At 37.6% G+C, this 16,774-nt stretch overlaps 2 protein-coding genes across 2 annotated transcripts in view; both read left to right on the top strand.

The window, feature by feature from the left end:
• vimar (visceral mesodermal armadillo-repeats) overlaps positions 1-16,774 on the top strand; it is a 155,485-nt gene that overhangs the window by 22,881 nt on the left and 115,830 nt on the right. Inside the window, exon 3 of the mRNA XM_067145294.2 lies at positions 542-784. Within this exon, the coding sequence (XP_067001395.2) occupies positions 542-784 (243 nt within the window). The remainder of the gene's footprint in view (positions 1-541; positions 785-16,774) is intronic.
• Positions 7,373-10,726, top strand: LOC136871736 (uncharacterized). Its single transcript, XM_067145284.2, has 4 exons — positions 7,373-7,925; positions 8,011-8,161; positions 8,470-8,591; positions 10,452-10,726. The coding sequence occupies exons 1-4, from the start codon at positions 7,863-7,865 to the stop codon at positions 10,668-10,670; spliced, it is 555 nt and encodes a 184-aa protein (XP_067001385.2). The 5' UTR covers positions 7,373-7,862; the 3' UTR covers positions 10,671-10,726.

A 16,774-nucleotide genomic window follows, 5' to 3' on the forward strand; every position in this document is an offset into this window, starting at 1 on the left:
CCACACATCAGCTGGAATGACATCTGGCTCAGTTGCTTCACCATTTTTCATCCTTCTGATGGCAGCAGCTACTTTGGCAGTAGTTGTAACTCTAGGTGGGTTAGACAATGAGGTCTGTCGTTGATATAGGTGGATGTGGAAATCCCTTATTTGAGATTTGTTCAAAATATCTCTTCCAGCAGTTAAGGATATCTACAGGTTGATGCAGTTGTTGCTGGTTTTTGTCTGTGATATTGCAATATTAACTGTTGTTTTTAAGTAGAACCATGTAATCTTACTGACAAGTGCAAATAGACTCTCATTATGACTTGTATTACTTCCTTTCCAGCAAATGAAACAGAGCCAGAGACAGTTTTAAGTTTTAATATACTACCATCAGGTTTGAAAGAGGAAAGTGCTCTTCCAACAAAATATTAGCACGAAGTAGTTTTATAGGAAAGATTTCCAATGTTCACTCCAGTGACAATATGTGTAATTTAAAATCTTTACCAGTAGAATGTAGTTTGTGAAATACTGTATTTGCTGTCTTATTCTTCCCTAGCTTGTGTTGATTACTCTTCCTTTGTGGACCATTTGCAAGCATTACTGTGTTGGGAATCCAAGACGATTATATCTAAATCAGCAAAGGTGATCTCAGAACTGGCAAAGGCTGATGCAGGGCGTGAGAAGTGTGCAACATCTTCCTTGCTGAAATTGTTAGTGAAATTTATGAAAGATGAAGAGCAAGATATTCAAGTTCTAATCCAAGTTTGCCGGGCTCTAGGAAATATTTGTTATGAAAATGGTATGTATATATTAAAGTATTAGTTATGCTGTGCTTTATAAATCCTTTTTATATGTGAATTTTTTTCTCTTCTAGGTTCCAAATCCACACCGATTTTTTGAAATTTGATGTGTTGATTTTATACTCATCTTTATCCATTTGTGAAGTTCTCATTCCATTTTAAAATACTTCCTTAATCATTTTGTCGGAAATTATCTTCCTTAATATCCTGAAGAAAAACAGCTCCGGCATTTTGTCCACCAAATTCCTCACTTTTCAGGAATGTCACTGCATCTCTTACATATTCTGCAAGATATACCACTGATTCATACCAAGATGACCACCGTGTGAGAACAGGCATCGGAAATAGTGGTATACACTGTCCTGGTTATTTACTGTCCAGAAACTTCCTGAAGAGGTGCTTATGTTTTCATGTATTCAAGATTGCAGACCTCACTTTTGACACAAGAAGGTGCAGATTTTGCAAGTGCTCACCTAACACATTCAGCACTACATAGCTTGTTTGCTCAACACTGGACACCCTCAACACCATCACTTAGAATATTCCCCAGTGTGTCTAAACAATTCACCAAATAACGTGCTGAATCCAACTCAGGGGCGATTGGTGTCATCAAGTTGTATGTCATATATTTTTCAGTGTATCCAAAAATTCTCTAGAGCAAGTTTTTGAATTTGCCGTTTCAAGTGTAGGTGTGTCGCTGACATTTACTTCCATAGAACCTGAAGGCTTTATTGCTTTAAATATTACAACAAAAATACACTTTACATTTGTTTGTAGTTTTATCACAATACACCACTAACTTCTATCCTGAAAGTTTGCTCTTCATTTATTCCACCCTTTCATTTGTTATTTCTGGAATATACTTTTCTCTGATACCCTTGGCACAAGGAATATCTCCAGCTCCTGCAATATATTAATATTTAAAAAAATACTTCCTGAAACTTTGTAAAAAGTTGCTTGCTAAATATTTGATGACAGGTAACATAACACCAATTATGTAGGCTGTTGTTTGAGTCATCAGTCCATAGATTGGTTTGATACAGCTCTCCATGCCACCCTCTCCTGTGCTAAACTTTTGATTTCTACATAACTACTACAGCCTATATCTTCTCTAATCTGCTTGTCATATTCGTACCTTGGTCTACCTCTACCATTCTTACCACCTACACTTCCCTCAAAAACCAACTGTACAAGACCTGGGTGTCTTTAAGATGTGCCCTATCATTGTATCTCTTTTTCTGGTCAAATCAGCCAAAATCAATCTCCTCTCACCAATTCGATTCAGTATTCTTCATTCTTGATTCTATTTACACATCTCACCTTCAGCATTATTTTGTAACACCACATTTCAAAAGCTTCTACTTTCTCTCTGAGCTAGTTATGGTCCGTGTTTCACTTCCATACAATGCCATGCTCCAGACGAAAGTTTTCAAAATCATCTTTCTAATTCTTATACCAATGTTCGAGGTGAACAAATTTTTTTTCTTAAGAAAGGCCTTCCTTGCTTGTGCTAGAGTGCATTTTATGTCCTCCTTACTCCTACCATCATTAGTTATTTTACTACCCAAGTAACAATAGTCATCTACTTCCTTTAAGACTTCATTTCCTAATCTGATATTTCCTACATCACCTGACTTTGTTTGACCACACTCCATTACTTTTGTTTTGGACATTTATTTCCATCTTATATTTCTTCCCCAAGACTCTGTCCATACCTTTCAGCAATTTCTCCACATCTTTTGCAGAGTCAGCCCTACTCCAGACTCTGCCCTTCCCTTTCTAACACCCGTCAAGTACACTTTATAATCTCCTTTATCTTCCTTATTATACCTGAATATCACTTACTCCTAGCACATCGAGATGCATCCTCTTAGCTGACTTAGCCAGTTCTACTTTCTTTCTTCCTTAAGCCCCATTAATATTGATAACTCCCCATCGAATTCCATTTTGTTCGCCAAGTTGTTTCCAAGGAGTCTCTTGCCTGTCAAATGGGAGTGGGACTCCGTTACTCCCATAGGTCCTAGACTTGCTTAAAATGTTCTGAGCTCGGTAAATTCATGAAGCAGGATGCTACCCTACTTGCACATAGTCCAAGTGAGGATCTCTCCTCTAACGGGTTATGAACCACCGGTGAATTGTATAGTCCTAGCCGCCTGAGCACAAGGAGGGCCATGACTCAAATATGTCTGAGATGCCCACTCCCATTCCATAGCAACTAGTATCCCGACTCTCAGGACCACTTACTAGGCCACTCAGCTGTTGCTCATGGTTCACAAACTAGGACGTGACTACAGTAACCCACACCATGAACCATTGCATTCTTAATTACCCAACATTAAAAAAATAAAAAATAAATGGGAGGTGAAATTTGGAATGCTGCAAGGGAATTTGAAACAGGGAGATAGTTACATTTATTACATTAGCTTGCAACGTTGCTCACATTATTCTGTGAAATGTACACATTACTTCAAAAATTTTAACACTGATAAAACTCACATTACGTGTCACACTATTCAAATTAAAATGCAATTAAGACCAAGAATACAGAATTTAAAATCTCATAAAATTTACCGATGAACAGAATATCCAAATGAAAAATAAAAACAGTTCAAAAGTGCGCATACAGAAATCCAACTCACTGATATAAGAAATAAAAGGTCATAAATAACCCCTTCATACCAGGAAATATCAGAATACAGCATGACACACCAAAATCACCAAGCCTATACCTGTCCTCCAACACATAACAATACAAGTACAGACACGAAACATCAATACGATGACGCCTGAAGAGGCACAACATGACCTCAATACTACTGATTCCATCACCGGACAGTACAAGAACACAAACACACCAGTGCAGTGACCACTAAATCAAGCAGTACCAGCAAAAGAAAAGGGCAAAACATGACCTCGGTACTCTTGATTCCATCACACGACAATGAGACTATATTAGGACTAGTATCATACTCCCAGGAGAGGAATGGACTCTCAGCACCTAAAGTCCTAAGTCTCAGTACATACCAATGCTGTGCAAGGCACCAAAGACACACACAAATGACATCCCCCCATATTTACAATATATACAAATATGGATGGGAAGATATGACAAGGCTACCAAATTTAGAAACCTTTGCCAGCTCACAGGACCCCATAATCAAGCGAACTAGGTAAATGAATTTAGAAGACACCAACAGAAACAGATTAGAATAAATACAGAGCAATTTAAATGAAGGAGTAATTAAAAAAAAAATATTTAAAGAACTTTTACTAAATGGTGATAACTGAAATACAAATTTTGATGACCTGCGACGCAACAACAGATTTAACCGAAATTAATAGCTCAGAATAATGATACCGAAATAAACATTTGAAGAAAATCCTCCCTAGTACATGATTTACAATAAACAATGGACACCATTCTTCATCTAGCCATCTAATACCCGGTCAAAGATTACAGAAGAATCCATATCAGATGCACACCAGATTTCAAATATGTCGTGAGCACAAGTGCAGATCCATAACCTGTCAAATTTTGCCATAATGGCCTCAGCATTACCTGGTTTTAAGATATGATGAACATTTCACCCTATGAGATTATCCAAGTCCTCATAGAACCCTCCCTAGCAACTATAAGAATACCCGTGTAAATAAGAATAAGCGACGAGGAAACAGACAATTACACTATGGAAAAGCTTAACAGATGAACTAGGAACATTTTCAAACAGATTAAGAGACCCCCATAATCTCTTATCTGATATAAGACTTTAGTAACTGGCCGGGAACCGCCCCAAGTAGTCCCATACCTACTTGGAAACGAATCCAGGTACAGTAGAAGTCCGAAACACCACACAGCACATGACCAGAAATTAAGATGTTCACTAAGCCAAGACACAACATAATGGACAATTTTAAAATAATCACACACGAAGAATGATGCCAAATAAAATACAGCAGGTGACAAGAAATGACATTGGAAAATAATTTGCCGAAACACCAAATTTATAAAACAAAATAAACACTCGAAAAGATCGACAAGAAATTACAAAACTTAACCTAAAATTTGTTGCTGAAACTTTACTAGAACAGATGTTTTAGAAAAAATCCAGTGAGACTCCATGCTAAAACTTATCAACCCTTACGACACCAACATTACAGTTTACAAAATCTGAAGAAGAGCAAACAGAACGCAACACGAAGGAACTCTAGGCTGTAAGTGTCGACGTAAAGCTCGTAGCAAAAAAAAAAAAAGGATGTAAGTGTGCACAACTCTCAGTGGATCAAGCGGTCAGCTGTCTTCAACACAGATACGTACTTCAGCTGTTCAAGAGGTAAACGTGAAGTCAGACAAGGAAGTACAGCACCTAACATAATTTAATGACATAGTTTGAACTTATTGGAGAAGACTTACAGAATTCAAACACGGCACATGCAATGTGATAATATAACTTTTAAAACAAACCACGTGGTTAGCTGAAAGCTTACCACGAACAAAACTTTATATTGAAATTGACGATAAAACTGAGGGGGGGAAAAAGGAAATTATGGACTGTGACTTACCATTTCCTCCAACCGTTAATTACAGGGTGAAACACAGTAACACAGACTCCACATCTCGGAAAGAATAACACCTTCAACTAATATGGAAATAATAGGCAGCTCCCTCGGGATGTGAATATCAAACTCGAGCGAACATCATAAAAACGCAAATAAACAGGTATTAGGAATGCACACGTAACAATTACAACCTATAAAAGGAACATGTCATCAGTTAAATAATATTCTTGTACTTACAGCAACGTGACAAACAGCTTGGAATGTAGTGAGAAAATATTATAAGATTAGAATGATTTAAATAGAATTTTGAAATTTAGCTGAAAATAATTGCTGCGGGCCTCTCTTTCTTCCTCACCCATGCTCTGCTACCAGTATAGCACTTGAGCACATAAACATAATAGTAATAATAATAATAATAGTAATAGTAATAAGGAAATAATTAAAATTAAAACAAAATTAACACCATGTTCGAGATGTGAAAAGTTTAACTTACAGGTCTACCAAACGACAACTACGGAAGGATGTGGAAGGTGGAAATAACCCTACTAGGCCGTGAAATCATATCTCATTGTGGGGAAAGAAAAAACAAAATGAACAGATTTTACAAAATCAAATGAAGATGAAGACTTTCGTCCTTTTCTGTTTAAACTTCTGTAACAGAAATTTCATGCATACTTTTTGCTAATTGCATCAAAAAATGCTTACTTTTTTGCAAAATACTTAGCAAATTTGTTAGGTTATACAGAATTCACAATGTTTTATGAGTTAAAATAATTTTAAAAATGGTTGGAGGTTGTTTATCAGTAGTTTTTCTCAAAATTCACACCTGTGATATATTCCATTTTCTAATGTTTCTGTGCTGGTTAGCAGTGTGTTGAGTTGTACACAAATGAAGATGTGTATTAAGACAAACTCAGTTACCCAGTCCCTAAGCTATCAGCTAAAATCCCTAGCTAGCCAGTAATTGAATCCGAGGCCCTCTGAACCAAAGACCAGTACACTGACAGTTTAGCCTAGGAGCTGGATGTCAACCTTACAAAGTGGAACAGATAAATACCTTGTGTTTTGACATAGACGGAAATTATTCTGAAAAATAACAAAATAGATTTCATCCTGAAATTTAAAACTGTGTATTCTATGAAGAAAAAGTGTAGTGCAGAAAGATTTCTGTATGTTGTAGAGTTGATTGGTGGGAGAGAGAAACAGTAAATCGCTGCGAACTCCCATGCTTGGTTTGCAGGTATTTTTCTGTCCATATACTTTTAAGAAAAATTTATTTTTGTTGTATGCAGCTAAGACTTTTATAAACAAAAGTCTTGTTTTGGTGATTCATATTCCATATACAACTCTACATCCTATGGATTACAACTGCAGGATTATCACTTAAAATCCTTGTCTTATTCTGTAATGGACTACTTACAGAAATATAATTTTGGTAACTTTAAGTATCAATATGCAGTGAGGAGATAATTGTTTTAATGAACCTAATTATGAGGTCATTAGTTTCTGACAATTTAGAGATATTAATATATCTGATGAATATGGATACACTGTGGACAGTGGGTTAATTCCACTGACAATTCTGGGCTTTGTTGGTGATAGTGTAATAATTTATTGGAAGAACCAGACAATCGGCTCTCGAAATTACTAACTTAGCAATTGAGAGATTTCAGGAATTAGGGTTGAAAATAAACTTGAAGAAATCATTAGGTATCACCATTAATAAAGGAAAAATCAGCAGCGGGAACTTATGCATATCAAATGAAATACGGTAACTATAAGGTGCATTTCGGGATCTGAATGCATTAAATACCTTGAGTGAACTTTGCTGATGCTGTTGTATTTGATCCTAACCAGTGTATCAGATTACTGCAAGAGAAATTAAATGCCCTAGCAACTGCTCCTTGGCTATATCCTGATAAAAACATCATAAATTCATCCTCATACCCACATTGATATATCAGTTTGTTTTCACCAAAAATTCCCCAACAATTTTTAGATCATGCTGACAAAATGATTAAGGGCCGGTTGTATAAACATAACTGATTCAAGATCAGAAAATGATCCTTTCCAAGGTGCTCGTTGTGCTGTATCTCGGATCTCATGATCCGGATCAACTTTGATCCGTCATCATAGGATTTCGCTTGGCAACATCGTAAACAGCGTGGGAAATTTGTACTAATCAGGAGTATGTTGGTAGTAAAGTCACGTTATTTCATGTTTTCAATTTCTCTGATGTAGTGTCAATCTTGGTGTCAATCAGATCTCAAACACATTGACTGTAAAATGGACAAGAACTTGGAAAAGCATGACAGGGATGTCAATGAGCGAAGAAATTGAGCGTCAAATTTTACAGCGTATGAAAAGGACTTATTAATTGATTTAGTTGTTACAAAATATAAGAATACAATTGAAAATAAAAAGACTGATGCTGTAAGTACGAAAGAGAAGGAAAACGCCTGGAAAGCACTAGCTTCAGACTTCAATTCCCATGCAGATTTGGCGGGACGGGATTGGAAAATGTTGCAGTTATGTTACAAGCATGTAAAACAACGAACGAAGAAGTCGGCTGCAGATGATAAAGTAAGTACAGCAATACGTATTTACGTATTAATCACTAGTTGAGACTTCGGAGTATTGAACTTAACCAACTGTACATTCTTACTAGGTCAACATTCATAAAACAGGCGGAAGTTCATCCTTACAACCTACAGTGGATGAAACTGGACGGAAACTCGTGGCAGCATTAAAACCTCAATTCCTTCCACTAGCCTGTGAGTCCGATTGCGATGTGAACTTCTACCAAGAAGTTATTTTTGGTAAGTTAACCTTGAAATTCTGATATAAATAACTAGGAATACGGGGTGTTCGAAGTATAGACTCATACAGAGCTACACTTTTCACAAGCATAAGGCATTGTAAATTAGTTACTGATACACAAGACTATGTCTGATGTTAGTTTGTTTTTGGTTCTAGTGAATATTGCAATAAGGTCTTTCCCTTAATTAATCGGTCATCAGTAACTCCAATAAAAATTACAAACTACCCCTTGTTGACTAATGCCAGGTTAACTAAATATAGTGCACATTTACTATGGAAGTACATAATGTTTACTTTTATTATTTAGATGTACGTGAATGTGATGTGGAGGATCCTGCACTTACAATGGAAACTGCAGTGAACGAATCACAATCTCAATCGCTTGCTTTCGTGGCGGAAATAGCTGTCAGTGGGGTTTCTTGCAACATGGTAATGTATCAAGTTATGTGACTACTGTATGTTGCAACAAACTTGATGAATGTGTTAATTCAGATAGATATTACATATAATGGCCAGTTTCTGATACACTACATTTACCTATGAGTTACCTAAATGTGCTTGTTAACTTTAACTGCGCTGTTAACTTAAATGAGTTTCTGGAAACTTAAATCCAGATTTATAAGCCCTGGTAATGAACAGTACAGATATCGTCATGTTTAGTATCTCTCATCCTCCAATATATGTGTCTATGCAATGTTTTTAGGGTTATTTTGGTAATATCTAGTTACTTTTACTAGCAGAAGTTTCCTATAATGTGAACTGGTTGGCAAACATGTACACAGTCATTTCAATCAATCTGATTCAGCATGTAATAATCTCTCGTAATATGAATATATCTTAACTAATACTGCAAAAACTAGTTATATTTCCCCTTCTTTCTTATTCACAGTATGCAGATATAGTCTTAAATTTCACCTTGATCCGTTGTCGTCACTAAAATTATACAAATACACCACAATTACCAAACAGATCATTTTCTCTGATCCAGAACACAAGCGTAAATATTAATAATAATAATAATAATAATAATAATAATGTAAATGAAAAACGTGCATGTAATTTCACCTGATCAGATGCCAAACTCTTCAAGAATTACATTTCTTCTGGGCTTTCATGACACAACTTGAACAACACAAAAGCATTACAAACTGCAATCTCTAATAGCCAAAAGAAAATAGATACCGGTACCACTACATTTTTCATTAGTAGTTCCCTAATGTACTCCTCAAACTGAGGATTTGTATTTCTTAATAACTGCAACGGACTAGTCACTTGAGATGTTTTACTTACACTGACCATGCAACATGCATTGACAAAAATACTCTCGTAACTGCTGACGTGAAGTCCACAGACAAGAAGCTAATATAAACTACAGCTCCCTGTGAGATTTTTAATTAAAGAAGTCCAGGTGTTTTATGTTTGTTGGGAGTCTAAGAGACCTCACGTCACCAGTTAAAAGATATAATAACATTAAAAAAGCAACGAAAATCGGTATTTATTATTCAGCAGTCTTATATTAAGTGCATACCAGTATCAAAGATATTATTTAGTACAAATGTAAATACTAATGGTAAATACTCCATAATTTCAGATTGGATGTTCACTAACTATTGGTGAGACTCATGATTCAAAGGCTGACGAAAGAAATCTTTAGCATTATAGCTGCACTGAAAGATCAATTTGAGCGTGATGAAAATCTGTTTGATTTGAGTTCCATTTTATTTGACGATTCATTTCCCGTATTGGAAGATATATCTACAGTAGAAGCGTCATGCTCCGAGGAGATTGTAACCGAAACAGCTCGGACAGATGACACCATACAGGTGGAATCAGTGACTAAGCCAGTGATAACATGGAAGTAAACATACTGACCGAAATATTGTCAACTCCAGCACACCCAAGCACGTTAAAACTATAATGAATGACTGTAAATATAGTATAGTCAGTTCATTATCACTTACTAATGTTTACAAAACTAATTTGTTGGAATCAGTTTTAACATAGAGTTAACTACAGCACTAGCTGCAGTTCCAGTCGTTGTGCAGATAACTGTGAATAAGCCGATAACTGTTGTTTCGGAAACTCATTTTAAATGTATCACCATGTTAGGTCACTGATAACTACTCATCTACAGATAACTGTCATTTCAGAAACTTGCCATAAATCAAATATACTTTTCAGACGCTTAACTGTCCCTTATTACTATTCGACTAGCTTTTACAGCACAGCCGTTCTTCTTATTATTTATTATCACATTCTTGTATTTCAATTCCGACTGACTGGTTTTAGGAACAAGTTCCAGATACTGATGTCAGTCCTGGCCCCAGCAAACGAATTTCACCTCCTAAAAAGAGAAGAGCTGAAGCTGAGGGAAGTTTAAGGGACAACTTCTACAAGAAAAAATTGGAATGTCTAGAGGCAGAACACGCCATAAAAATGGAAAATCTGAAACTAGACCAGGAAATTAAAAAATATGAGCTAGTGACGGCTAAAGCGAGAACAAATTAACATTCTTGTTAATACAAATGTATAGTCTTGTTAGTACTTAGAAATATTAAAAACATACCTGAACACATTGTTAATTATTTCATTCCTAACAGCAGTATTTCCTCCATTCAGCCCAGCTTCCTCGAAGAATGGAAGTTCCTCGAAAACCCTTCTTCCTGCAAAAATATCTCCTTCTACTTCAGGTTCACCCTCTATGGAATCTAAGACCATGGTATGTAGGACAAACGTTGCCACTATAATAGGAGGAACCCGAAGCAGTTTCACTGGAAAACCCATCTTCAAACAGGGAAATGGTCTTTTAAGAACCCCGAAAGTTCTTTCAATTGTGGATCGCGATCTCTTATGAGCTCTGTTATATGCCATCTCTGCATGTGTCGTTTCGTGTAATACTGGAGTGAGAAGGTACTCGCAGCAATGGTAGGCACTAAGTCCGAGTAGAAATCCTTTGGGCATTTCCTCTGCCTCAAACCGAGCATGAACTCTAGAGTTATCGAATATATTACTGTCATGTGCAGATCCAGGCCACCTTGCTACTATGTCTAGACAACACAGAGTAGCATCACATATAACCTGTACATTCAAGGAGAACCATCCATGCCTGTTCCTGAATACTTCGGCGTTGTTACCCCCTGGCGATATGATAGGCACATGTGTACGGTCTATAGCACCAAGAATTCCTGGGAAATGAGCTATGTCATAGAAATGACACACGATTCTCCTTGCTTCTCTCTGGTCATTCAGCATATTGATAAATTGAGGTCTCAATGCAGCAGTTTCTCACGTTACTTTATGGATGATTCGACAAACTATAGCTTTATCAATTTTGAATAAATCACTAACTACGATTAGAAAACTCCCTGTCGCGTAAAATCACAGAGTCAATAGAATCTGGAACATCGGAGTAAGTGGCTGGTTTCTATTCGATCATCTCATTAGAGAGTCTCGAAATCTACCTGCCATAACCTCAACAGTGTGTCGGTTAGACGGAATGTCATGTTAAAAGCTTTGTCACTAAGTTCTAAGAATGGGTTTCCTCTTTCTTGGAATAATCAAAGAGACCTCCAAAATTCTTCATTATCGTCATCTGAAGAAAAATCGGAGGAGTCAGACATCTGTAATTCAAAGACAGAATCACGATAAAAATCCCTTCATCAGATTAAATACCGGTAATAATGCAGAACTCTTTTTTTTTTACCATGTTTATTGTTACGGCACTATTTTGCACCACAAAAGCCTTCTTCTTTTCACGTTGATAAATGCGGCCTACAATGCAAGAACACTACTTGATCCAGATCACAAGGCTTGATCCAAGGAAATTGTTGGATCACTTTTGATTCGAGATTAAGGAAAAATGATCTCGGATCAACATTTATACAACAAAAATTTGAGGATCCACGTGATCTAGAATCAGTTTTACGCCTTGATCTAGGATCAACTGCTTTATACAGCAGGGCCTAAGAGTACTCCCAAAGAGATTTTATCACTTCCAGCCGACACAACAGATACAATGATCTACTCTGTCAAAGCAGTTAAAGGTCTGGGTCTTTTTTGCTCAAGGTGGAAACATTACTACAACAGATCATTAGATGTTACATCCTCCACAAAGCTAACAATAAGATCACTGCAGAAATGAGAAACCTCAAAGTCAAAACAGCACATTGCATATCCACACTTAATATCCAATGTCTCACTGAAACTGCTGCTAAATTTTAGACATGTGATGGCCTGTTGGATACCGTGAAAATCAGATCTGTTAGAGACCAGGAATATTAAAAATGATGCCTTTCAGACTGGAAAGACAAAGTGTGTGTCTATATCAAGCATTTACTCCAGCCAACTGATAGATAAAATACAAGACCGGGCGCGCAGCTGTGAGCCTTCACCCGGGAGATAGTGGGTTTGAATCCCACTGTCGGCAGCCCTGAAGATGGTTTTCCGTGGTTTCCTGTTTTCACACCAGGCAAATGCTGTGGTGGTACCTTAATTAAGGCCACGGCCGCTTCCTTCCAACTCCTAGCCCTTTCCTATGCCATTGTCACCATAAGACCTATCTGTGTCGGTGCAAAAAAAAAAAAAAAGATAAAATAGAAGGACGGACTCGCAAGCATTCAGTGGAAAGATTATCTTCAGATGAAAGCAAATGTAGTCGCTGTCTGTGCCATGCTAGGCAGATCCAAAGCCTGTAACCACAGCAGACAATGCAGTGAGATTGAAATTTTGGCACACGTCTTAGGATCCTGCCCATTGGGCGAATGCCTATGGAACATCAGACATCATGACATCTGGTTGTCCTTGGCCGATACACTGTGTGGAATAGGGTATCTATAGTCAGCATCAACTCAAGTCCTAAGCGGCCCTTTGGTTTTTGTACTAGTAGTCAACTCAAGAATTGAGGAAAATATCCTTCCACGTGTGAGCATTTCTCCTCATTTCCTTTCACCATTTGGTTCACCTCCTGAACCTGGCAGGTAGTATAAGTAGCCTTTACATTATGTATATAACATCAAAGGGACCGCATAGGAGTTGAGTTAACTCCGAGTAAAGGCTCCGTGCATATAGCAATGGGCTGCTGCGGGTGGATACTACAAGAACTACTTAGAGGCAGTTCATCAACAATTAACTGCTAGGAGCTGTAGTATGTGTGATGTTTACATGCATTTATTCAATCATTTTATAGTGCTGTCTTTGGATTGTTATTCCTTACTGCCATAACGTTCCGGCAGAACTATGTTTTTACTGTTGGGTGCATTAATAGATACTGTAATACAGAGCTTCCTTTCACAATCTAGCAAAATTGATTTCAAAAGACAGTGGATCTTAGCAGTAAATCGCAAAAAGGAACTCGGTTTTAAATAATACAAAATATCTCTTTATGAGACTTATTTTTTATAAATAGGTTAACAATTGAAAAAAATTATTACAGCAATGCTATATTTGGAAAGTAAGCTGCAGTAGGCCATCGTTTTTAAAGCACACTAGCAGACACGTTGTAGTCTGCGAGATGTAGTGTTTACAGTACACTATGTCTTCTAGTATGGGCCAGAATAAATTTGTTATTTTCATTGATTTGTTTCAGTCTCACCCTTGGCTTTAACAATATGAAAGTGACTGAGGTATGAGCAATGCTATAGTACTGGTAATACCATTCTTTATGCAGCCAGTCCCTGTTATGAAAGGTATGAAAATATTGCTCAAATGGTTGGTTGGTGCATGCATATCAGTGGCCTTGCCAGACTGATATGTAACAGCAACTTCTGGCTCAGTGAGGAAAGCAATGGAAAAGTACCTCACTCATTTCCTTAGGATGTCTCTTCTGTGACACTTAGGCTATCTATGACAGCTGTGGAGGATCAAACCAGCCTTCGGGTAGTCTTAATGATACGCAGTATAATAATAACAATAATAATTATTTTCTTGAAGGATATGACACAGCTATATTCACGGAAACCTTTCTCACAGACCATTGGCAGCACCCAGAATACTGTAGCATACACCTGCTAGCGAAACAAGGAGAAAGAGGAAGACCCCAAGGAGGAATAACAGTCCTTCTTAAATCGTGGATAACACCAGTTGTATCGACATCAGAGCAGAACCACTCCATTCTAATAGAGACAAAATACATCACAATATTAGCAACCTACTTTCAGCTAAATGCAATGGCTATAGATATAAGAGACGAATTGGGTCAACAAATAACACAGAGCAAGAAAGACATCCCTCTAGTTATTGCAGGGGATTTAAATTGTCGGTTGGACATACCAAATCACAAAACAAAATTAGTAATAGATTCACTGCAAGAAGAAGGTTTCAACCTGCTAAACAACACAAATGTCCCTACATATATTTGCTGCAATGGCAAAAGCACTATAGACATCTTCCTCATAAGAGGAGAAATAAAAGGGGATATCAATTCACTGTGGTGCGCGTACCACACACCAATAAGAAAACACATTCCAATGAGCATCAACATACAAAGTGAATGTAAGGCAAAGAAAAAACAGGAAAGGAGACCACTCTCAAGGAGACTGGATGTTAGAAAAGTGGAAGAATGCCAAGAACAGATGGAACAAATCAAAACACTAATCGACAACTCAAATGTAGAGGAAGCAGTGCATGAACTGGAGAAACGCTTAACACAAGCAGCTAGCCCCAGGAAAGTGCGAAGAGCAAAAACATGGTTCGATCAAGAGTGCTTCCTATTGAGGAAAGAGATGCTTCAAGCTCTACACCGCCTAAAATCGGACATCGAGAATCATACACTCCTTCAGACATACACCGAGAAAAGAAGATGATACAAAACACTAACACGGGAGAAGAAAACGGCATACAGGGAAGAAGAAGGAAGAAGAATAGTTGAGGAAGCCAGGAGAGACCCATTCATAGCAATCCACCCTCGAAAGCAGGCACAGACCCATTATATCAGCATGGAGGAATGGACGAGACATTTCAAAGACACCCTCAACAAAGAAGGAAGAGAAGGAACACCGGAAACCAACCAAGTGCATACAATGCATGAGTCAGCAGCATGGTCTCCACTTACTACAACTGAGGTTCAAAACATTATTGAATCCACAAAAAAGAAAAAAGCTGCAGGACCAGATATGATATACAATGAATACCTGAAAGACACGGCTCATCTACTAGCTCCAATTTGGACGAAACTTTATAATAAATGCATAGAAACAGCCAAAATCCTAGATCAGTGGAGACAATCAATAGTAAAGGTAATTTTTAAAGGGAAAGGAGACCCGAAGGACACAAATAAATACAGAGGAATAGCCCTGGAAAACAATCCTTTTAAGGTATTCACAAAACTAATAACAGAAAGAATAAGGGACACAGTAGAAGAGCACCTCCCAGAATCTCAATTCGGGTTCAGGAGAGGAAGATCTACTCTCGCAGCAGTGGAACTACTGCTAAATAACATATGGGAAGCCATCGAAAGGAAGGAAAAATACTATACAATCTTTATAGACTTCACAAAAGCCTTTGATCTCCTGGACCGAGTATTAGTACAAAGGAAGCTCGAGGAAACTCTAGGAAGAGACAGCGTCTGGACAAGAATCATAAACTCCATAAATGAATGGAACAAGATAAGGATCTCGGACAGCCTAAACCGTTCAGAACCAATAATTCAAACAAATGGTGTACTCCAAGGGGACCCACTAAGCACTCTGCTGTTCATCCTGGCAGCGAAGGATATTATGGAAATTGTACATAATGAAGATGTAGCAGCATACGCCTATGCGGATGATATTGTGATTGGCTCAAAAACTTTAAAGAAATGGCAGAACACTATAGACGAAGTGGGAAAATGATGCATTGAACACAAGTTCGTAATTAACTCTGAGAAGACGGAAATGATGGTGTTTAGATCAGGAGGGCAAATACCAAAATCGACAAGAATCACCTTAGAAGGGAAAATAATATCTATCACCAAAGAATACAAATATCTAGGGATAACACTCCAGCCATCTGCAAAATGCTTCACTACGCACACAATAGAGAAAGCGTCACAAGCAATTAGAGCGATAAACGAAATAAGCTTCATCAGAACACTAAATCTTGACACAGCTATGGCGCTCTTCAAATCAAAAATAATTCCAATACTTACATATGGGATTGAAATTATATGGACACACCTAAATGAAAAGAACTTAGCAACACTGGAAAGAGTTAAAGCAACATACATCAAAAGAGCAATCGGAGTGGCAAAAACAACAAGATCCAGATTAGTCTACCTTCTCGCACGGGAAACTTTCCTCATAGAGGATTTAAGGACAATGTACCCCCCTACCTAACACAACGGCATTGGAGAACCTACTAAGAACACTAATAAGGGAAAGAGAAGGAGTACCCACAGAATTCTATGGAACTGGGGCTATGATCGATTGTACATAGACAGCAGCAAATTTTGAGACGAGGCACGTGTTTACAAGACTTGCAGTACATGGATTCCACATGTCATTTGCGAAAACCCAACATACCACGAACCGTCAAACTCATGCAAGTGTACATTATGTGGACAGTTATGTGAACGATATCACTTAGAATTCTGCAACAAAAGGACTAGATCAATCAGAGACTATGCGAACAATGGTGTA

Source organism: Anabrus simplex, chromosome 1 (genome assembly GCF_040414725.1).
Source record: "Anabrus simplex isolate iqAnaSimp1 chromosome 1, ASM4041472v1, whole genome shotgun sequence".
NCBI classification, from domain to species: Eukaryota; Metazoa; Arthropoda; class Insecta; order Orthoptera; family Tettigoniidae; genus Anabrus; species Anabrus simplex.

Excerpts from the sequence above, each read along its gene's own strand:
- LOC136871736 (XM_067145284.2), top strand. The coding sequence starts at position 7,863 with ATGTTGCAGTTATGTTACAAGCATGTAAAACAACGAACGAAGAAGTCG. Across the intron at positions 8,162-8,469 it reads CTACCAAGAAGTTATTTTTG|ATGTACGTGAATGTGATGTG; the intron begins GTAAGTTAACCT and ends TTTATTATTTAG. Across the intron at positions 8,592-10,451 it reads GTGGGGTTTCTTGCAACATG|GAACAAGTTCCAGATACTGA; the intron begins GTAATGTATCAA and ends GACTGGTTTTAG.